Source organism: Salarias fasciatus, chromosome 4 (genome assembly GCF_902148845.1).
Source record: "Salarias fasciatus chromosome 4, fSalaFa1.1, whole genome shotgun sequence".
Taxonomy (NCBI): domain Eukaryota; kingdom Metazoa; phylum Chordata; class Actinopteri; order Blenniiformes; family Blenniidae; genus Salarias; species Salarias fasciatus.
Window position 1 is genome coordinate 5,513,149 of NC_043748.1, and position 24,580 is coordinate 5,537,728.

The window sequence follows — 24,580 nt, forward strand, 5'->3', positions numbered from 1 at the left end:
GTCAGATCACCAGGATGAAACCCACTCAGGCACATGAAGGGCAGGCCAGCATGTTTGAAGCAGGACACTTCCTGCTGTGAGATGGCAGAAGAAAGCCAGCTCCAAAAGGAAGGCTTCACCTCTTGATGCTTTCATAGTTTGAGGCCATGAATTTACATAGTTTTACATACAAAAGCATTATGCCCCTCTCTCCAAAATACAGAAAACCTTGATTTAAAGTCAAAGTTATGATGACATACAAAGTGATAAATGGTAAAGAGGATATTTATTTTTCATCACAAATAAAAAGAACCATGCTTACTCATTACAGAAGGAAAAATTCGAAGCTCTCAGTCTTGATATCTTTACTGACTCGACTGTCAGTATTTTTTTGAGAATGTGAATAGCACTCTATGAAGATTGAAATTGTTTTAAAAAAATCATATCCTATACCCCAAAACACTGAAGTTCCCGACCCACACCTCCCACAGTCTGTACCCACCTCCGCCCAGTTCTTTTGTCCCTCCCCAACAATGATCACAGCATTTTTTTTTTTGAGTGGATCAGTCTGAAGGCCCTAGCGTTCAGTCCCCAGAAGTCTTGATGACCTGGAACAGTGTGACATTGTACAACACCTGGTGTCCGTTGTTCCAGGTGTACAGCACCCTCTCCCGGGGGTTGTAGTCCATCATGGAGATGTGAGAATATTGATTGTGGAATGGGATGTCTGTGTACTCGTAGCTAGATGTGTTGGTGTAGTAGGCGAAGTAGATCTTGGCGCCGGCCAGGTGGGAGTTGGTGACGTACAGCGTGCCGCAGATCATAAAAGACTCTCCTGCGCTGCGCTTGGGAAAGCCTGTGTCCCAAGTCTGCAGCACCTCCAGACTCTGGGGCTCCAGGCGGCTGATGACAATGTTCCCAGCGTTGGGGATGGTGGTGTAGACGGCCCAGAGGCCGTTCTCGTCTGCCATCAGATCGATGTCGGAGGAGCCGCCCCAGGAGTACGGAAAGGTGTTGTTGTAGCCAGCCCCGCTCAGACTGCGCTGCACCAGCACGCTTCGAGACCGGAAGTGGTACTTGATGATGATGTTGCTCTGGTACTTGTTGTAGTACAGTGAGCCGTTGAAGACGACGTGCCCGGTGCCGGCCCAGGGGTGCGGCAGCAGGTGCTGCACAAAGTTCTGGCCCTTCATGAAGTCGTTCATCGTGCGGTATTCCAGGACACGCCGCCCCTTGAAGTACCCGTCCATGGACCACACCTGAGGAGAGAAAAAAGAAAAATAAATGCCGCTGGAAAGAAAGGTTAAGCTAAAGGACGTAATGAGAAGATCTGAAGGTTACAGGGGACGCGCTCCATCTGGCATGCCTTTCTGCTAAAACACTTTAAGTGATGTTTCATTACTGCTAGTGGTAATGCCCAGGGCAAGGGGTGTGTGTGTGTGTGTCTGTGGTAAATGGTAAATCTGTACTTGTCTGTGCACGCATGTACACCCTCGTGCAGTTGTGCATACTTTAGTGTGTGTGTGTGTGTGTGTGAGGGAGAGACTATTGATTTCTCCTGTATGTGGGGGTGAAGATGTTGCCTGTGCTTTGCAGTCAACCACTGCTTGTGCTCCCTGGCCTTTCCAGTCCACATTTACAGAAAATCAATCCATTTAGCAACTCTATCTTTTTCCTCAAGCACTCTCAGCGGATCTCTCCACTGACATGGCCCCTCGCTGGCTGCGTCTCCCTCCTCATTGCCTCACTGCTTCCACTGAGGCACAGTTCAGCTTTTAATTGATTCAATTAAACTGCAGTTGGCTTAGATATTTATTATGCCCTTAACATATCAAGGAGATCTTTGCTAAGATGCAAGCTCTCTTTCTGGTTCTCTTCTCATAATTTTTCTCCCTATTTTCCCTCTTGCCCTGCTCTTGCTTCCCTCTCAGGTGAAGAATAAGCATTTTCCGATTGCAGTGAGGCGAGGGGAAGGGTATGGGAGGAGTCGAGGGTGGTGAGAGGTACAGCAGTTGAATTATGGAGGAGGAGAGATTATGGAGCATTAGGCATTGTTTCTCCTGTGCTTGCTAAATAAGTCCCTGGAGTGGGAGTGGGAGCCGAGCCAAGCCGGAGCTCCAGACCAAGTTTCTTTTCTCATCTGTTTGGCTCATGAGCGACAATGGAATTTCCCCAAATATGATTATAATGATTGCTGCAGATGGCGACGTGACACTGCTGATGTATCTCTCTATTAATGCAATGGGAAATTGATCCAAGAAGTCTAACATGATTGCAGCATGTCAGGTGATTAAAGGCAAAGATCAGGCCGCTCAATCACAGAAACTGACCTTTCCTGTCAGCGATATCTGTTTAGCCTGATATGAGTCATTGCAAAGAGGCAAAAGACCAACCTCATCTCTCCTCTTCAACTTCATCAGTTCACTCCTTCCCTATAGATGACTAGTCATCCATTCTTCAGCCTCTCCATCGACACCATGTCAACATTTACTATAGATCACAAATGTTCATCACTTCATGCCCCTCTTGTGCACATTTCCTTCGCAAACTTCCACTGCGGCTGCGCGTACGAAGCCCCGCGTCATGGCTAATCAGCTATGATGTCAGCCAGGTCCGACGCATTTGAGAAACCTCTTTGTAACTACCCAGGTGATTTAGAAAACTTTGGTCCAAACAACCCATTCATCCCTCCAGTGATGATAAAGTGATCAATCAGCAGCAGTTGTAGTGACAGAGGGAGACAGGGTGGAGTGAAAAGATGCGATCCATCAGTGACTCAGCTCTGCATTCCCGTTTCTCTGTCTTTGCTCCTTGAGAGCTCATGAGAAGTCCTGCTCAGGCAAAGCACTCAATCATTTACTGGAATACTGAGATAACTGTGCCGGGAGGAGCGTTCCCTTTTTTTAATAAGTAGTCGATGGACTTCAGCTATAGTTAGTAACAAAATATTCGATTTGTTGTAAAGAGATTGAGAAACTCACTCTGTTGTCTGAGCTGGGTATCATCGTGTCTGTCATCCAGGAGCCGAACCTGGAGCCTGATGCGCGAACTGTGATGGGATTACTGACGCCGGTGAGCTTTCCACATCCTGAAGGTCAAAGAAGGGAAAAGGATGAAAAGAAATGTTTATTCAAGCAAGGTGAGACACACAGACATGGATGTTACACAGGACTTGGCTTTATGTTTTCTGATAGGGCTTTTTTTGGAATTATTAATTAAAACACATGTAGTGTTAAGAAAAATACCTAAATTATGTTTCACTAACTACACTGCAGTGTACTTTTTCTATTGCAGAAATACTAACTGAGCAGTAATGAGCTAACTGCTGCTTTTCCTCTTAGGTCATCAGCTTATATATCTGTAAAATCATCACTTTTGGCTAACATATCACATAGAAAAGCCAGATCAATTATTCATCTCGATTCCCTGAGCTATTGTTTTCCCTATTCATGCAGATAATTAAAGTCCTGAGATGCAACTTTGACCATTGGTGATCTTAAGTTTCTCATTAATTCCTTTCTGCAGTGCAGCTGCTAAAACCTCCACTTGTTTAAACATGGGAAGCGAAGTTTGATAAAGCATTTGAGATTTAAATGAATAAATAAACAAATAACCACACATCCAACCACCCAAAATTAATTAGCATATATATTTTGTGTACCTAGTTTTTGCATGCAGGAGTGGAGCCTGGTCTCCAGTAGCAGAACTCTCTGGCGCAGCTCCTCGTAATCGTAGGCCCCCATCTCCTCCTGGATAGCCATGAGCACCAAGGACAGATTCCTCACCTCCTCCCGAAGACGCAAGATCATCTTGGCATCAGTCTTGTATTGTTCCAGCACTGGCAGCAGGGGGAGCAGCTGGGTCACCTTGTCTTTCAACTCCTAGATAGCGATCAAAGGGAAGGAGACAATGGCAAAACACATGGCTAGTGAGAAGAATGAGGACAGAGGAGGAGGTGGACTGTGCAGGTCAGTGTAGAAAATCATGCAGAGAGGAGCCAGCAGCTGAATCTTCAGTGGCAGATTCTGGGTTTGTGTCAATCTGGACAGTTTGGCTGCCTTCCTTCAGTTATGCAGCCTGGTGCTGCTTTTTCCAATTTGTTCATCTAAGAAATGGGCTCCTCTCATTTCAGGTTTCCTGATATTTACTTTACACAAATATTTCTCTGCAAAAAAAATCAAACATTTAATCTCAAGTCTAAATTTGTATGTCTTGTTTTTAAGATGTCCACGTAGTTTCTGTGTCAGCTTTTCTTTACGATCTGTACCCGTAGATTAATTTCCTTTTACAGTGTTGTGTGTTGACTTGAAAGCCATTTGATTAAGACATTACTTTCAATTTGGCCCGAAGTCTCGAGCGATTAAATTTAACCTACAGTCTGAAGCATGACCTGCAAGTTGTAAACTTCGTTCAGTGCCTCGCAGTTGTGTTTGGAAGAGAAAAGAACAATGTGTCCATAGATGGGACTGCGGAAAGCAGCAGGAGAACCGGGCCGCCTGCGCCGAAGGTGCCGAGCTCAGGAGAGAAATAGGTGTATCAATATAGCGTGGTCGCCACAGGAGGGGCTGTTTCCTCCTTGTTAAGGTTTATCGTAAATCTGATGATGGAGCAGCTCTCACCCCTGTGGCGCCACATCATAAATCTCATTTTCACTTTTTCAAGCCACGAAAATTCACTCTCGTTAATCTCCCCGCGCTCTGCCATCGGCAACGTAAAGCTGCACGCATTCATCAGCCAACCTGCTCTGGTCAAATCCTGCTTTTTTTTTTTTCTACTCTGATTCCCATGCATCAGACGTGGAACCAAAACACTATTCGTTCTGCGTCTTTCACTCATCTCGGGCTGGGTAATTTCGCAAACGCTTAATTGGAACGGCCTTCATGAAACACTGTGAAGGCAAAAACGTAGCAATTCATGGTTGTCCCCGTGCTCAGGCACGAGCCCAGCAGTAAAGCACACTTTGCATTTATCAGGGTGTCTTTTAATCAAACTATTTTATGGTCCATCTAATATCTGTGAGGAATGTGGAGAAAGCCAGGATGAGACAGGCTGCTGACAGGAAGACAAAAGGCCCAGCGGTAATGGTAGCTGTACTCCAACTTGTACTGAGATAAGGTATGGACAAATGTGAATATATGTGCCTGTTATCTGAAGGCAGACAACAGAATGTTAAGAGTATATACTAGATGGGAAGGAAGAGAGCGAAAGAGAGGAAATGGATTAAAAAAAAAAAAAAACGGCTTTATTGAGGTTCAGGAATTTAATAATTCAGGAGTGTGTGTATTCACAATGAATTCCTCTGTGTGTGTGTGAGTCAAAAAGTCGCATAAAGTTCTGGAATTTAGTGTGTGCACCTATGTTTATGCAGCAGCCAATCGTGAGCCATATAATTTTATTGCGTGTGAAGGGCAAAATGGATTGCAATGCATTTGCACAAGTGTGGCAAGCCGTGCTTCCTCCAGCACTTTGAATATTCATTTGACAAAGACAGACATGCAGAAAACAATAAAAAGCATTTACCTGAAAGCCCTTTGGATTGAGGCTGCGGGGGTTTTCAGAGGCCACCTTCAGCTTCCCGTCCACCACTTTCATCAAACTCTCCGTGTTCCTCACGTACTGCAGATCTCTGTATGTCCGGAGGTCCAGCACCTCCATGGACTGGCTAATGTTCTGAACCTGTTACATGCAGTCAAACACACAATTAGCTTTATTAATTGTTAATTTTGTGATGAGCAAAAGCATAATGAATGAATAAATTGTCACTGCGCCTCAAGTTTGAGATTCATTGTATGAGTTGAGCTCAGTAGATGCACCAAAAACAAACTCGATAGTTTGCAGCTGGCTGTATTGGTTATTATTAATCACTGAATGTTTACTGTTCTGACATAATAGGTAGTGAATATTCAGTCTGGCCTTTTTCATTTTCTATTTTAAATTGCATCTCACATATAAACAGATTCTATATATATGTATTTCCAAAATCCTGCTTTGGAGAAAAGCAAAACAGACGAACCTGAGCAACTTTAACCAAAAGTATGTGCCCTGCTATTTTTAGTATAGTTTGTTTGTTAGTACTTTTCTTCTTTTTACGGCTCAAAAATACAGAGAAAAATCCAAAATCCATTTCTAGGTTTCTCTGAATGGAAAAACTCTTGGCCCTCAGCTGTGGATGCGCTGGTCAGTCGGTGCATTTGCCCTTCAATAAACTCCAGACTCTCGTATGTATGTGATTAGTTGCAGCTCCGCAGGGATATGCAAGTATGGGGGAAAAATTGATTGCCCTCAAGGCATCAATCTATTGCAATTCTTCATCGCAATATTCCGGTTCATACAAAAAGTGATATCTTTTTAAACCGAGTGCGAGATGGAAATAAGCAGAAATGAAAGCCCCTCTACACTATCTGAAATAGCATATATTGGGTAGTGGAGAGCAGGAGAGGAATACAGTCCACACTATTATGTAAAATAAAGTGATGAACAATTGATCTGAGCAAAGATAGATTCTTTCATACAGTACGGATGTCGAGAAAATTTTACAAAGTTGCTAAATAAGATTAAAAATCCAAAAAGTTATTTCACGTACCAGAAGAATGAATGGAATTCAACAGGTTGTTTATTGTTACATAGCTGACTATCACACCACAGCTGTAAAATAAGAAAAGTATGTCTTTTTAATATAATAATCATGAGAGTGCACACGAATTAAAGGATCCATACAGCATGTAACGGAGTGAACCTTGTGGAAAAGTAAACATGCCATTAGGTAGGCGTTTATTGAATTCTGCTTCTCAGAGGACTCTGTTTGCACTATGTTTAATTTTTACGAAGTGCTCAGCTTGCTCACTCTCCTGCGGCCCACTCTGTGGCTGCATAACCAGCCTACTGCTTCGTACACCCCCTCATCTCCTGCACATTGCACCGAACTGGCCAGGAATCATGTGAACGTCAACAAATGCTACAGCGCCGACGTGCATATAGGACGCTCACGTGCAACGCGCACGACCACGCACACACCCACACACAGACGCCCGCCCGCACAGACATGCACCGTCAAAAACTTCAAGCACACATAATATTCATAGCACTCGGAATAAAAACAACAACAGAACCCAACTCTCAAAGGTCACAGTTTGGCGTGAAGTCTGTTTTGCACCAAATGCCCGACATGCCTACTCTCTCCCTGCCCACTCAATTACTTTGTGTCCAGTCAGTTTTCTACACCCAGCTTATCTCCCACATGCTCCATCAACTGGGTATTTGGACAGAAAATGTTTTCTTCACCAATTAAAACTTGTTTGACAGCAATGCATATGGAAAAGTTGGAGGAATAAGAGTAAAACGTCTCTGTCCAAACAAAGGCGGTGTGACTGTCCTCCAATGCTTTGGTGGCTGTTAGAAAGGCTCAATCTGCTGCGCTGTTGTGACTGATCCACAAACACAAGCGTTTCGCTCCCACTGTCCCGACACTTCCAAACAGTTGCAGATGCATCTACTTGATGTCGGCTGTGATGATTCACTGCTCTGAATCCTGATTTGTTGGCCTCGCATGCCTGGCTTTGCCCTCAAACCTCATTTTATCTAATTTTCATCTCAACTCAATCAGTCAGGCGGAGGTGAAGGTTGGACGGAGTGTTCAGAGTCTGCGCTGAGTGAGTGCCGCCGCAGTACCATTCGTGTAGGTCAGCTCTGCTTTGGACGGCCTTTCGTCTGCCTCACAGAGCTGAATCGAGGTTTATGCACAAGGTCAGTTTGCTTTGAACGCAGCGCTGAGGGGACACTGCTCGCGTATCCTCGGCCTTTTCTGTCAGGGAGAGCATTTGCAGATCTGGTCTATTTAATTGCCGTGTTCCGCTGGGTTCAAAAGGTGGCTTCTTAGTGACATGAAACTAATATCTGCACAGATACACAGAGTCTGCCATTGTTTTTAGCTTTCACCTTTGTTCAGGTGAAACCGTGTCCTCTGTGTAGGGCAACAAACTCTTTGAGACTCAAGTGTGTGAACTAAGAAAGTCCAACTGCATGACCAATTGAAATGCAAATACGGTACTCTCCAACAGAATTAACATAAGTGAAAACAATGATACGGCAAATAAAAATGAGTAAGTTTTAGTTGAATGCAGATTTTTTGTAAAGCTTCAACATGATGCACCTTCACAAATAGAGAAATGTTTCATTCTTTACAAATTAAGTCTTACTCAAACATAAAGTCATTGTGTGTTGTTTGAAGAGCACTAAAAGTACTAAAAACACTCAAAACTACACCTTTTATTAAACATTTACCAAGTTGTCTGTAGACAGTATTCGTAATACTAAAAGGCCCAGACACTCACACATGCACAGAAAAAGACATGAATTATATATACTGTGTATATATGTGTGTTGGTGTGTGTGTATGCACATGAATTCCTAGGATCTAGGTTATCTCCGCACCGTCATTTTCAGTGAAAGGGTTTGTCTGTCATCTGTTTCTCTGTCAGACTGAGCCTTTTCTGTGGGACTCTACCCACATCTTTTAAAGTGTGTATGAGTGTAGATTTTATCTGTATGAACTTGTACATGAGGCAGCGGCAGACAGAGACTGTCAGGAGGGAAAGGGAAACTTCAATGAGCATGAATGCAGTATGTGAATTCAGGTGTCTCATTGATCTATACGGGCCTCAGCGCCGATACAGCATCTCAATTTAGCCCCATCCATCCTCACAAGACCCCATCATTATCGCCCCCCCTCCTGTCTCAGAGCCTCTATTCTACTTCCTGGCTTACAGCCACTCTGTTTCTGATCATCCACACTGTTTTTGATCTATTCTAAACTTTTTGGTATTCAAAAAATTCAGAAAAAATGAAAGCTCTGTCAACCAAGATCCATTAAGCAGCTGAAAGTAATTTTACATCTTTGCTCAGGTCAGGGGGGAAAAAAAAATCCAGGTGGGCATTGAGGAAAAGGGCACCGGTGTACTGTCTCTGGCTCAACATCAGCGTGTGTGTGTGTGTGCGTGTGTGTGTGTATATGTGTGCACAGGACAGTGGCAATAAAAAGCATTTGCATACACTTAGCTGTGGGTCGATAACACTTTGCATATTGGCTGCTGAAATAAAGTATGTTTTTCTGCATGCGCATTATTTTAGTCATATGTGACAGAGGCACATAGGAGAAATAATCACTGAGGTATAGGTCGTCTTCATGATCTCACATTAGGTGATCAGACTGTAGAACTGTGCCAGCAAAGCATTTGCTAATTCTTGCACTGCTTTGTGGACAAGTTATCTTTCTCTCTTTTTCAGCCACATCCGGAACATTAAAAGACCAAGGCTGAATGCATCCAGTTTCACTTCATGGAGGGCACTTTTTAAAATAAATAAATAAATTGTTGTTAAATTCTACTTTAAAGGGATACTTCAACATTTTGGCAAATTGGCCCATTTAGTGCAGCATACTTTCTTTTTTTGTGAGGGTGAGCTGTTGTTTATTCAGAGGCGAGTCGGGGAAGGTTTTCGGGACGGACACAATGGAAGTGGATGGTATTTTTGGTTCCCCTCATCAAACTCATCAAATACGAAATCCAACAACCCCAAAACACTTTGGTGGGCACGTTATGATCCGCACATTCACTACGCTGTGGAACATCAACAAATAATATTGTAGCGTTACGACACTGAAGCAAATACTGGGAACTACTTTTTCTTTTGAGATCACTACGCCCAGACGCCATGTTTAGTAAGTAGTTCCGTCTTAGCAATCTTCGCACAAACAACTCAATCTCGTAATTTTGCAATAATATTTCACAGCGTAGTGAATGTGCGGATTAAAACGTGCCCACCAAAGTGTTTTGGAGTTATTGGATTGTGTATTTGATGAGTTTGACGAGGGGGAACAAAAATACCTTTCACTTCCATTGTGTCCCGAAAACCTTCCCCGACTTGCCTCTGAATAAACAACAGCTTGCCCTCACAAAAAGAAGTATGCTGTTCGAAATGACTAAGGAATTGCGCTAAATGGGCCAATTTGCCAAAATGTTGAAGTATCCCTTTAAGGCTCGCTTATTTGTCTCAATAAACTCCAATAAAAGTGCTCTTTATGTATTAAAGTCATAGAGTGTAACATAAAAATGTAATATTTCTCAATAAAAGTAACTGGATTAAAAAAAGCTTTCACAATCCTGTTTTCTTCACACTATATACACGACTGCACACTGTCCTCTTAAGTGTTATATGACAAAAACAAAAGTTTCATCAACTTATGAGTAATTCTGAAGAAAGAAGATAAACCTGCCATGAAGTTATCTTATCAATGCCTTCATCATTTATTGACCTCAACAAAGTGCGGTTCTCAAAACTAATCCTGCGATTGTCACGTTTATCCGCCTGACTGATTCACCGCGAGGTGAAAGAAGGCTGTTCACTTCGGCAGCCCGCATGTGACAGACGGCGCCAGACACGAGCGCAGTGTGGCAGTATGTGTTTGTGTGTCTTGTGTGTGTGTGTGTGTTGGGGGGGGGTACAGTCGTGTCCAAAAAAGTGAGTGAGATGTATTGACAGCTGTCACCTTCTCCATGAGCTGGCGGAGCTGCCTGCTGCGTGGGTCGCGGTTACACATGTTCTGGGCCGGTGCGACCACGGTGCAGATACACTTCCCATCTGCGTCCTGTGCCGAGCTGTAGATCTGCCAGCCTTCCTCTGGACTCGGGTAAAGAGCCTGCCGGAACACAGAGAGAGAGAGAGAGAGAGAGAGAGACATATATCTTAGACTATATGCAAAGATGGCTTGCTTCTGTCTGCTGTTGTTTATCTATTCTGCAACCACGCAGGTTTTCAAACTGCACAAGGGCAGACAAGATATTTCATTCTGCCAGCGCACATCATCCGTTAGTCTTGCATCCTCATGCAACATTTCTAAACCGACAGATTTATCTAATACGTGAAAGACTTGTGGAAAGCATTCGGAAGAGAAAAGACCCTTTGATACAGTCCATATGATGATTAGTTGCACTCATTCTGTCACTGCAGGTTAGCTGTGGAGTCATAATTTCTCCCATCGCACTGTTGTTCTCTTTGTAACTCTGTCAAAACTGACTCTTCCCCAAAGACAAATAATGGCAGCTGATGCCCCCCAATCATCCAAATCAGTTTCTGTCTAATTTCAGCATTAACTGGGGAGCGACAGAGAAGTCAGAGGTTGACAGAGATGCTACTCATCGAAGGAAAGACACCAAAGGAGAAATTTTTGCAAAGGCAATATCATAAAGGACAGGTTGAAAACGGAAATGGGTGTAGATCAAGATGAAACGAGAGCATAGACGCAAAGGGTTTCAAAAACACAACAACTTGACTGACGAGAGCTTGACTGAGTATCGGAAAGACAAAGACAAATGTGAGAAGCATTCAGATTACAAAGAAGAGAGGAAGAACGTGGGACTGGGCCAGGCTGTGCGAAAGTAGAACATCTAATAAGTTTGGACACAGAAAGGAAATGGAGCTGTTCAGGATCGATAATGCAGTCCGTTACCAGTGGAGGAGGGGGACGGGGCTAAAAGGATGGATGTCTCTCTCTGACTAATCCAATCAAAAGTAGTGCTGCGTGCCTGCAACCACACACAGCGCACAGATTACACAGAGAGGCCGGGCTGCGGTGATTCGTTCATTCACACTGCTTTAACACACAGTCAGCACAGGAAGTACAATGTAATGAGAGAAAGAACGATTAAATGATGGAGCTGGATTGGTTGGAGGCCTGGACCTTTGCAGTCCCACCGGCTCCCCCAAGCTCTGCGTTTCTTTATTTGGTAGAGTATAAAAAATGCCAAAGAAGGACTTGAAGTTATTCAAACGTAGGAAAGCCCGACACAGTGTTCGCTTCGCTGGTCCACTGCGTCCTCTGCGTCCTCTGGTCCTCATTCATGTTGACATTTGATAATACATTTTGTAATGTTTTACTATGTTACAGTGTATTCAGCATGCTTGATTATAAAAACAAAGTTTCTTTATATGGTAGTTGTTTGCAAGCTTGGAGAAAGTTCATCTTGTTTTTCCACACAGACGGCTCACTTGATCAGTCTGAGCTAAAATATTAATACTGCTGCTATTACCGTCACACAGTCCTTCAATCAATCAAAACACTGGCATTGCCAATGTTAAAACGTATTCATATATAATCTCGTTGCTCACGCGTATATACTCCAGAAAGTTCAAATGAATGCTTGATTTTTATTTATTTATTTTTTTTATGCTCATGGGGTTTTTTTTTTATTGATGCTTTTATATGTTGGTTTTTTTATGCAATTTGCAATGAAGAAGGCTTGCTGCTGTTAGTTGCATTAAAATACCAGTTTACACATGTTTATAGTACTGCTAAATAAACAACAGCTTCAAGTCAGTCTTTGGCATTTATTTTTTTATTTACCAAGTACAGAAACAAAGAACTGCAGGGAGCTGGTGGGACTGTACCGGTCCAGGGGTTCCAACAAAATTAAGGAGCCTTTTCCATAAATGGAAGGAAAAGTGTGGCTATAAATTCCTGTGGCTCCGCCCTGCTTTCCTCTGAGCGGTGTTGTGCAGTGCTCTCGTCTCCTTGGGTCGGGTGGGGATCAGATTAAAATGTCTTGGGGGACAAGGGGACTGTGTGATTGGAGTGTAAAGCAGCAGCCACCCCGCGAGCCAATGTGCTCACTGTCACATCTTGTCACTCCCGCCGGTCCCTCGACACTCCATCCCATCTCCCCTTTTCCACCCCGGCTCTCCTCTCACAGCCTCAGAGTGAGCGAATCTGAAAACTGACTTACTCCAAATTCGATTGTGGCAGACAGGCTACAACCGTGTGAGTGACTTAAAAATCATTTAACGTTTTCACTCACATTCTCAACAGTGGCATTAATCAGACATCTTTATTTGAATTTATGGATTCTAAGATTCCATAAAAATTAAACAGACTCATGAGATTCTGAGACAAATACATGCAAATATAATTGACTCATCTATTCCTCCAGAGTTTAAACCATGTATGTCGTATTTCAATTTGACTAAATGTCTACTTTGGTGTGAATGACTGTGTAGAATTTATCAGTTACTATAATTCTCCCAGCTCCTATAGTGAAGCAGATTTGTGAATCTTTCTACAGTATCTGCACTGACTTGCCCAGTTTTTCTGTCAGTCAGCACCTTTCTTATCATCCTTCCCTCTTTTGAGGCAATCGTGGATCAGAGGGCTGATGGGTTGAAGAGACAACAGAGGCCTACAGTAGCGGGAGTTCGAGTCGAGACGGGACGAAAGAAGCGGCTTTCACCGCAGAGCTTTCTGCTCTTTAACAGCCTGTGATGGTTTATTTCATTCTGCTATTGCCCGGGGGCAGAAAGGTGGGGCTTATTTTTCTGTCTGTTCCGCTGCCTGCATCTCACTCACTGTCAAGATTTCTGATTTGCTGTAGTGTGCGTGTGGGTGACTGCTCATTCGAGTCGTGGCATTGCTGTCAGCGTGCCAGTGTATTTCTGTACATATCAGCCGACACACATATACCCTCACTGGCTACTTCATTAGGTACGGTCTAATGTGATTCATTCCAACGTGCTCTGGCATAAATTCTGCCTATGCAAAAGTAATAAGGTTCACATTTGCTGGAGATTGTCAGAGACTTGAATTGAACCGGACGTTCATTTTGAGACTTTCCTGCTTCATACTGAGAGATGATTTGTCAAAATAGTATTATTTGAAATAGCAATTTTTTTATATAGCCAAAGCAACTGGAATTAGCATTGTAAAAGAATATCTCGTATTGAGCTGTTGTACTATCTTTCATTGGATTGTGTATCTAATTAAATGGTGTTCGAGCATATATTTTTGATTCATTCTTGAATTTTGATCTCCAGTGATTCACAACATACCCTACCGGAGCACCCTCAGAATGTTTCTTTTTCGTTCCCTCTAATTTCCTGCAGTTGTACCACATATTGCAGAACGAGAGAGCATATGAAACAGCTGCTTCAGTGCCGTGGACGTGTGTGAAATGCTACGAGAGGCCTCAGCAGGACACAATGGCTTCTCATTACAGTTGATATCCTGCAGTGTTAACAGGTGGAGGCTGGCCTCAGACTGCAGAATCTACTTAAGTTACTCAACGTGACAATATGTGGCGCCTTCAATTAAGTGATCTCATATCCATGCATGTGGGGGTGCTCCGCCCCGGCGCCAGATATTCATTTTTGGATTCGGAAAGATTCTTGCGAATGATTGCAGAAGTGTGCATTAATTTTTCATGTTTCTACGCGCTTCAAAGGGGAGACCGTCGGCGTCGGTGTGACTTTTTGTAATGACACTTACTGGGCAGTAAAAAGGGGCTAAACTCATCAGAGTACCACTGGAGACATGTCCTCTCCATTACAATACTTTCTTCATTTTCCAGCATGTTTAAGCCCATGCTGGGCTCTTCCTGTGCTTATCCTGTGCTGGGGAGATTTCACAGCAACACATCCTCCCCTTCTCTTCATTAATGTTTCATAAATGCTGGGCCGAAATTAAGAGCTGATTTGAATCGGTTCCAATTTCATTACCACCCACCTATCCATTCCGCACTAACTTCCTCATTCTCATCACAGTGGCAGTTTAGAGAGCAGGAGGGAACCGGTAATTCTTAAATGCAAATGTGCTTTATTCTGGCGCGTTGTGTCTGCTATATATTAAAGCTCATAAGCCAATGGTCTCTGGGAGTGATTGTAGTAAACTTGAATATGTTACGGAGCGCTGAATTATTAATCTAAAAAATGATTAAGTTGTCTGTCTGTGATAAAGAATGGGTCATTGACACTGGTTCATTTAGGATTGTTAGTCTATCAGCGATTTCATTAGCCGTTGCAAAAACAAATTTCTCAATATCCAGTGTAATTCGAAAAAGCTGAACGCATGCAGGCTGGAATAGAGAGTGAATAGTGTTTACACACAGTGGGCCGGCACTGCATTAGACTATTCTGCCTGGTGAGGGATGATAACGTAACCTGTGCGATCACTATTATCACGCTATCGGTGGTGGCTAGCTGGGGCATTCCAGGTTTAGGCGGGGATAATCCTCTCTGCCCAGACACAGTCCTCGTCTTTCAGCACAGAGAAGGCGTTGAGTTCACCGTCCCAGAAATTCGCCCGTTAGATGTGAGGGATGAAGTGGAATATGTAAGTGCCAGATATGAAGCTGTCACCTGGCCGCCATGCAAAAACCCATTATGGAAGAAAACAGCAGCAATGAAAACAGGGAAACCACAGAGGGCGAGTGTAGGGGAAAAATCAATAGTGCTCACTGAATACAATGAAAATGACTCTGAGATTTTTGGCTCGCCCCTTTCGCACCGCCCCGGGGTTCTCTGTGCTTCCGTGGCATCGCATTTGATATCATGATATGAATCCTCACCATCAGCTTCTGGCATATCTTCCAACCACAACCTTCCATTCTCCCTAAAGAAAAGCGATTAAAGTAGGAGTTACTGATACTCTCGCAGGCAAAGAGGCAGGCCTGTGGCTTTGGAAAGGCTGACAGCGATGAGGAATAAATGTCTCTAATTTCATCTGGCTTCGTTCAAATCCTGCCCAGTCGCCGTGCTGATTGACAACTTGAGTCATTGCTGAGAGAGTTGAAAGAGAGATGCTATTCCAACCTGTTTTCTATATGCTGTGTGCAATATCAGATCGCTGCTTTGGGTGCATTTGCAGTTTAGAGGGAACATTATAATCACATTATATGATCAGAGTGATTCTCCACAGCTCCTTGTAGTTTCAGTGATTAACAAAGTTCAGGGGGATTATTCAATTAGACATTTGAGCTGGTGGTGCTAAATGTTGAGTTGCAGGATGGACTTCCTTTGGCGTTTCATTAAAGTGGGCCTGGAGCTGGCTGCGGTGAAGCCAGAGTTAAATGAGATCATAAATCTGCAGCTCCCTTCTTTATGAGCATGACGAGAAGTCTATTATAACTTTCATAAGCGGCGGGCGGAAGAGGCAAACGGGCAAAGACGCAAAGACACTGGAGAGGCCTGACCGCTGCACAGCGCAGAGCATCACATCTGTGGAAACTGCAACTGTACACAAGATGGATTGTGTGGGAGCGGGAGAACTGAAAGAACAACGATTTAGAGATGGGGAATGATAATGTGAAACATCAAGGAAAGTCAGTCTGAAAGTCAGGCTAACAATATAAGAAGTACCAGCTATATAATCTGTCTGGCTCCCGTTTCTATCCTTCAATGCCAGCTTTATTTATGTAACTCTCACTCTCCCTCCGCAGCGTGGTGTTTTTGCCAGACATTAACTTTCCTCAGCACTTGTCCCCAGTTAACATCTGTTTCTGCCACACGGAGCTCAGTTCCATCTATATTATGGCCAAGAAATCAGATTTCATTTTCGCTGTTTGTTCCTCATTGCTGTGAGTGACTACATAGAGATAGACGCGCGAAATACACACCGACACACTCTGAAATGAACAATCAGCCAATCCTCTATGCACGAGCCAGCTGCTGGCCTTTAAAATAAAACTCAATGAAGACTCCCAGCGAAGCCCCTGCTTCTTTCTCGCTCCCAAGGAAAACCGATTACCACAATCAGCGCAGCATGGTTGCCAGTCAATAATATGACTCATAAACTCATCATGCCCCTCTCCCTGCTGCCTCCCTCTCCTTCCCTGCTGCCTTTTGCTCTCTCCCACTCCATCACTCCCATGGCTGCCACTCCTCTGAGCGCTGTCCTGCTCACTTTCCATCTGTGGCTCACTCTTTCCAATTCAGATCACTCTTGAATGACACTGGGGTTGGGCAGATGCTTAAAATGTTGTTTTTTTTGTTTTGTTTATTCTTTTGTGGGAGTGCTGTTTTGAATTAAAAGGAAAAAAAAAAAAAAAGACTCCCGACAGTGTTCAACAATGACAAGCAAGGCGATCGCACTCCGTACTTTTTGGGACTGCTTGCTTAGCGCCGTGCCAGGTGCCCTTGTGACAAGCGTTTGGCATCGGCGCCGCGGTTACATCAGCACAAGAACGCTCGATCACGTTTGGTGCTAAACAGAGAGGAGAGTCGAGCGAGTGCCAGGGTGGCTCGTGTGAGAAAACACTGTATAAACTGTTAGAGCGCAGGCAGAGCTTCACTGGTGGAAAATTTGGACCGCAGATTTGTGTGAATTGTGTGCTCATCAGATTGCATTTTAAAGAGGCAGCACTGATCAGGGCTTGAGTTCAGCCGGTTGAAATGACACTCATGATGACAAATGAAGCTTGCTAAAAGCTCGAATTTCCAGTCTGGAATCAATACGGCTTCGTGCGGCGGGCTATTGCATAATGAGTTAATGTACGAAGCAGTTCAAAATGAGATTACAGTGGCCAAGCTTTAAAAGACACCTGTCAGATTCAAAAGCCAAATAAATCCCGTTTGAAAGCAACACAATAAACACGATTTGCACCAGTATTTAATCTTTAATCCATCGCCGAGGATCAATCTTTACAATCTACTTTATTAGACGGCACAGTGGATGTGATTAAGTTTACAGTCTCACATCCTGACAGACAGACGCCCGGTGACCCCATTCGCTTCCTCGCCGCCGCCTCTTTGTGCGCTGCCATTTGTTGTCCTTACTCCCCTTTGATGGTGGGAATATTTTATTCACTCAACTGCCTCACAGCTTTCTTATTTTAGATTTCAAAGGAATCGTCACAACACACACACACACACACACACACACACACACACGCACAGACACCCCACTGCTCTATCTTCCTATGCAGTATTATGTAGATACAAGGAGTTTATGATTTATGCATGTTCGTCTTGCACACACTCGGTTGAAGTTATTTAAAAGAAATAAACTAATGCAGCAATAGTTACTGACTTGAGTGTTCAGCCTATTGACTGCACTGCTAGTATTATAGAATATCTCCTGTCTCGACAGTTTTCCTTTAATCTTACATCACATCTCAGCAGGATTTAATTCTTTGACAGCCCCTGCTTTCATCTCATTGCTGTTGGTGAAGTATGTTCTTGTGTCTTTTTTTCTAAATGTATGAAGCGCACATCTGATTTTCACATTCTCATCATCAAACTGACCAGATGACGCAGATAATACACAATATGCCGATGATATTTGAGTTTAATTCTCATTTTCCTCTTTCTTTGTCCCAGACTTTAAGAGGCATCTCTGGCAGGAATTTTACTTTTAAAGATTTTGTTGCTTCTTCCACTTGAGTAATAGCACTTAAAACACATTTCCTGCCACCCAAAGACAATAACTCAAAACCTCCTCAGAGCGCTTTGAGGAAGAAAAAAAAGTCAAATGTTCTTTGGTGAAATTGTTGACATTTAATTCAGAAATCAGAAGTCATATTCTATGAAACAAACTCTTTCTCAGGTGTACTCGATTTCCTAATACAGGCTTTTACAAACAGAACATAAAGAGAATATCTGGAGAATGTAAAATATATTTTAATTGTTTAGTAAGTTTCAGGCGATAGTGGTTCCTTGACAGCTTTCCTGGAAGCGCACTTTAGATTCCCCATAAGAAAGGCTGTGAAATCCCATTCTGGTCTCTGATTCTCCAAACATTACAATGAAACCAACACTATTTGTACTCCCACTCTTATAAACACATAAAAGAAGGAGCCTTCAAAGTCACTGAGCCGTCTCCCGGGTCTCTTTTCTGATTCTAGAAAGTGATCCCTGGCGCCCCTTCTTAACGGGTCCTGGCCTCCAGGACCCTTTAAACCTCTCTTCTTCTCTCTATGGCTACAAATGAATGTTTTTTGGTTTTTTTTATATAAAGGGAAGTATTTCTGCCTGAGTCATGTTATGTTTGCGAGCTGAGCAGATTAGTCTTGTCTTGACCACACTATATATCAAGACCAGCTCCACGGAAGTGTGGCGGATCTCGTGTTTCTTCCACTCATTAAGGAACATGGTTTTGCACTATCCAGATGTGTACAAGCATGCAGGCGGTGTTGTGCTCAGCACCATGGCAGAGGGGAACACATAAAGTCAGTCAGCTGTGTTCCCGGATCAGATGGTAAGGAGACGGGCACAGACAGCAAGTGAAGCAGACTTTGAAAATAGCTCTGAGCCGGGAGAATATGGAACGCGGCGTGCATGGGTGCCAGGGTGGGGAGCGGGCGAGCAATAGCCAGTGGCATACTAGCACCAGAGTGTCACAAGAAAGAGCTAAATAGTCTTTGATTGGAGCTCCAAACAGTTTGTGAGTCATGCCTGCTTCGAAGATCATCACAGGAAAATGTCTCATTAATAGTGATGGGACTTTGAAGCGAGGTTTACATTAAAGTTTTATTCAGTGCCATTGTTTAAGACGGGAGATTATTCCCATCTCAGAGCAAAGACATTTCCCATCACAACAGACTGTAACACTGTAATAATTCCTGGCACCATCAAACTGCCTCATCAGTTTTGATTAAACTTTGATGAAATGAAGTTCAATAGCAGCGTTTTTCTTTACTGGTAGTGAATGAGGGTTGCCTCCAAACAAAATATCCACTCATAACTATTTATAATCTTTTATTGTACCCAGTCTTTTGAAATGCAAATGACGTAGCTTCAAGTCACAAGTCTCATTTCGAATGAGTTCATAGAGAATAAATGCGGCAGCAGATTTATTGCCTTTGACCCCAAACAGGATATACAGTTGTGGGAAATAAAAGGATTTACCCCTCCAGGGAGAAAGTGAGTATTCAATGGGATTAAACAATTTAATGTTGTAAATATTGCAAACATGTTTTAATTTGGAATGGTTGCAGTTCAATATTGTACCAAGATGCCCTCGTTTTCATATGTATGAAGGCAGTGGAGGATGATATGTTAAGGCTGTGTGACTTTTCACAAAGACAACACTGTGGGAAAAAAAAAATCCTTTTTTTCCTCCCACGTTAATTAAGGAGACATAAAGTGGTGAATATATACTTTAAGAAATCATAATGAATAATAAAACCCCTTCTTCAAACAGATGGACATTTCCCCTGAGATAACGCCTGAGTATAAGTACGTTATCATATGAACATTCGCTCAAAGACGTGCACACATGCATGCAAACGCACACACTCTGATGGACATAAACCTCTTGGGATGTTCGATTGTATTTTGCTGTTTCTGATCAGCAAATTTTCTTTATGGATAGCACTTTGAAAATACACTCAGGTTCAAGGCAAAACAATCATTACCTAATGATGAGTCACAAAGTGTGTAATTTGTTTAGTTGGCACAATAAGAGCTAAAAACAGGACTTTCATTCATATCTGTGCAACCTAATGTGTGACAAAATATGCATGTGACATCTTCTGGAAAAAAAAACTAAACATTTGCCCCCCCCCTACTGTTCATGCTTGAAGTTCCACTATGAAGAGAGAACAGTTGAGAAGATTTAAAGACTCAAAACTGTAAAACTGTCTCAACCTCTCAGCCTTCTTCATCACCTCTGAATCTGACTGCTATCCTCCCACCCTGGAGGTGGCTGACAGATGCGATCAGCCCGAACATCACTCACAACGGCTTTCTCCTTTGCATCAGCTTGGCAAAAACATATGATTTCCCACAGATGTCCACACTGTTTGCCTCCTCTCACTATACCACTCACAACCCCAAGCCCACAACAACGCGGCGTCATTATCCTTAATGCAACTCGCAACATGCACATCCTTCACGCTTGGTTAAAACATTGCTCTCACATGCATATCTGCATCCATCATCCCTCCTGATAATAGAGTAAAGCTGTCCATCTGTACACCTCCTTTGAAAACAGCCCACTGATAGTCGGAGTTAAAAAAGAAAAGTGAGGACAGCATAAATTCAGTGCCGCTATCACACCGTCTCCTCACTTTCTTTCATTCATCTGCTCTGCCTCTTTCTCACTTTCCTCCACTCCCAGGAGCATCATCATAAAAAAAAAAAAAAAATAGAAAAAACATCGCACCCACACATGCACACAGTTTCAAGAGAGCAAATAAAGTCATACGCACACTGACAATCCTTTCTGAGGTGCCCCCTCTGGAGACAGCGGTCCCATTGAGTCCCACCAGAGAAGGCAGAGTCTGAGACATCCAGTTGGTCACCATAGCCATGGTGCTGAGCACTGCCCCGATCTTTAGCATGGGAACGCTCATATTTGCTTCCAGCGGGGCCCCGGCACAAACGGCCTAAACGCCACCCCGACCCTGCCCTGCTCGAGACCCCGGCTCCGGTCAAGCCCACTCTGCTCCAGACAGTCTGGGCTGCAAATGGACCAGTCAGCTTGTGGCTCAGCCCGAGCAGCAGCAGAGCAGCTCACAGACCCACACACCACCGGCTCAGCCACAGGGATGGACAGAGACCGGCTCGAGGAGAGCAGCTCACATCCAAAAGCATCACACTGGAGCCTTTCCTCTCAGAGTGACTGCTTCAGCTTCACCCCCTCCCTCCCTCCCTCCCTCCCTCTCTCTCTCTCTCACTCTGTCTCACTTCCTCACTCTCCCCTTATCTCTCTCTCCCCTCTCTCTCCCCTCTCTCTTCCTCAAGATGCAGAGCTGCGCATTGGCTGCCTGTACGTCTCATCCCCTCCCAATCAGCCTCTGCTCTGTTCCTGCCAGCCCTGTTTTGCATGCATGTATCCATTCTTTTCACTTTCACTCTCATTCATTGACATTTGGTGTTTTCTTTCATGGCCAGCATCTCGGCGCATGCTTGTGCACACGTTTCCGAGGTGGAGCGATCCTCGAGGAGACCGACTGGTGGGTTAAACTATGATCTATGTTATGTGACGTGAAAGTGGCCAGGGCACCAGAATGCCTTCCCGGGTCGAGCAAGGTGTCCTGCAGTCTCATCACATCGCCTCAACAGAAGACCAGCTGATTTCCCGGGCTGGGTGGGTAAATTAAAGGTTAGCCAGGAGCTCCTGTGGATTCAAGCAGCTGGTGAGCTATTAAAGTTGTTGGGGACTGCTCATCAATCATTCCGCTTCATGACAAACCTTATATCTTCCTCTAACCTGCTCATTTGCAGTGTCGCACCAGGTCACTCTGCTGAGTGTGACCACATTGTCATACTGGCTTAACGGTTTTGTCCTGATACAAACTGTGTAAAATTAAAAAAGTGCAGTTTGGTGTGCATAATAGCCTTCAATATATTCAGGATTTAGAACCCAGAAGTAAACCTTACCTGGATGCTGTGGTATTCTTTCCTTCAACAAAGGAGGATTATATGTTACTTCTTCAGTGCTTCACTTGTACTATTGTTGTATAGCTGTAATCCAGCCGGCTACAGCTTTCAGCACAATCACAGCAGGTAAGCCAGTGTCAGCTATCATCCCAACAGTGTGTTTTGGTATCGTTTCACCTCTGGGACCTCATATCCAGCTTGCTCTCCGCTTATTTCGTGACAGATGTGAGACGTGCTCTGAAGCCGAGATGGACTTTGTAGAAGTAGTCCGTCTCCAAATTATAGCTGCCTGCATTTTCCACTCGCTTCCCCGGCTATGGGCAAGATCGAATGAGGTATAAAGCAGTATGGAAATTAGAGGATGTCTCAAATTTCTCCTTTAAGGCTCTCGCAAGAATTTCTCGGCGGATGCTGCTCCACCGGCGGTGTCATTTTACGCCCTAAACAGCCGTGCGTAATGATGACAGAACAGCCCCCACAGACAAAACGGCCAGGTCATCTCCCTTTCCTGCCTCCTTCCTGCTCTGCTGACTTATTCAGTTTGTCAGCCATGGATGGGCGGCCCTCCCCACCCAAGTCACGCTGGGTGAGTGATATAGGCTCCTCTGTGTGGGGCGGACTCTGAAGTGATATGAGAGAAGACAGCTTTCTGAGCCCTATCCAAAAAAATGTCACCCTTCCTCAGCTCACCTGCTAGCTCCCACAACCGCCTGGATGCTGTTTGTTTTTTATTTTTTTTATTTTTGTAGCAAGACTGCCACCATGTGGTGAGCAATAGAAAGGAGACTGAAGGCTGGCTGACACTCAGGGATGACTCTGGCTGTCTTTGACTGGATCTGAGGAAAACGCTTCAAGGAGAAACAAGGTGAACATGGCAGAGATGTTTACAGTGACATTTTTCCATTTTTCCATGTCCAACAGAGACTTTCTAGAGAATGGGGAATGATCGAGACTCGCTAATTCCATTTTTCAGTAGTTACATTAGTGTGTCGTTTCAATCGGAAACGAATCAACATTCACCTCATATATTGAGGTAGTTGTATATATTGAGTGCAGCCCTCTTGTCTTACTGTGAGAATACCCCAGTTTCAAGTCTGAGCTTACGTTCACTCTGCGGCGGATTGCTGACCTGTCCAAAGTGGTAAGCCCTGCCTAGATAGACACATCGATTGTCAGAAAATGTGTATTTAATGTCTGACTAGAGAGGTCACTACACACTCAACTTACACAAAGCATATTTCTGTGAAATATAATACAAAATTTAATGAGGATTTATGCATTTAATTATGCCTAAATATCTACTGATGTTGAAACTGGACACATTTAAGGGTTCTTGCTCACTTGCTTCATATGTAGGGAGGTACAGGAGAATTTTCCTCTGAAACACAGAGAATGCAGTAATTCATGCATTCACATGGTGGCAGTAAAGACTTGAACATGGAAGCAGGCATGCTTTGGCACTGAGTTTGTTGTTCATTCAGTTTTGTCAAAGTAAATAGGGCGAAAGAAGAAATCATTGCTGCATCTTAGACATTTTAAAAGCATAAAGCTGCAATTGCACAAGAATCAAACTGGATAATTATCCAAGTTTTATAACAAGAAATCCATGAGTACAAACTATTGTTTTGCTGAAATTTTCATTGATTGTTCCAATTTGTGGTGTCTGTCTGGTATTATTTTCATCATGTCTGTTTGTCAGTCTGTCTTTCTGTTTGTCCGTCCGGATGTCAAAACGCCCCCTCTGCACCACGGGGGCCGCAGGCCATGTGATCCCCTCACACGGGGGCTTCTAGATATGTGTTACAATGTGTCCTGTAAAAGCAGGAAAACATTAAAATGGTGAAACAGTAAACATGTAGTCAGATTCATGTGGTAGACTTAATGAGTTCTCTAGAATCCTTCCACAAAACCGTAATCTTCATAACCAGTAAACTTTGCCACTTTAACCTTTAAAGAAATTCCTGTTTAAAAGACAACTGGCAGTGTTTCACTGTTCTTTTCTCTAAACGGAATTTTCATTATCATAATAGAAAACACAGCTAGAACTCATTATGAGCGGTATCAGAGGCTGTGTAACTATTTTTCTGTTCCTTTCTTGTGATCACTGATTTATGAATTTTTTTTTGATGTGCCATTTTGAAATAAACAGCTTTCCTGAAATAACTTGACCACCCACAACAAGGAACCAGTTTTCTTCTCACTCAAAATAACCAAAAATATGTAACTGTGATCCTTAAATAAACACATCCGGCATTTGAAATGAATAATCAGCAGTCGCTGGGAGAAGTGAAGCTGAGTCATTTCTCCAATTTGATGTAAAATCCAGATTACTGGACCATCAGCTGAACAGAGTCAGTGAGATATTTTTCAATAGTAACAGTTTGTTTCTATACAAATTATATCTGTGTGTGAGTGTGTCTGCGTGCCCTTCGATGACAATGATCCCTACGTCTGAGTTACT

General features: G+C 43.5%; 1 protein-coding gene across 2 annotated transcripts in view; it reads right to left on the reverse strand.

The window, feature by feature from the left end:
- Window positions 1-524: 524 nt before the first annotated feature.
- Window positions 525-24,580, reverse strand: part of olfm2a (olfactomedin 2a) — a 42,281-nt gene continuing 18,225 nt past the window's right edge. The window contains exons 1-6 of one of the 2 annotated variants that reach the window (XM_030089426.1): window positions 20,946-21,089; window positions 10,523-10,672; window positions 5,500-5,655; window positions 3,641-3,860; window positions 2,961-3,067; window positions 525-1,238 (exon numbers count right to left, since the gene is read on the reverse strand). In XM_030089426.1, the coding sequence (XP_029945286.1) occupies window positions 564-1,238; window positions 2,961-3,067; window positions 3,641-3,860; window positions 5,500-5,655; window positions 10,523-10,672; window positions 20,946-21,089 (1,452 nt within the window). In that variant the 3' untranslated portion in view covers window positions 525-563. Of the gene's footprint in view, window positions 1,239-2,960; window positions 3,068-3,640; window positions 3,861-5,499; window positions 5,656-10,522; window positions 10,673-20,945; window positions 21,090-24,580 lie in introns of those variants that run through there. The other variant, XM_030089427.1, reaches the window with a different exon arrangement.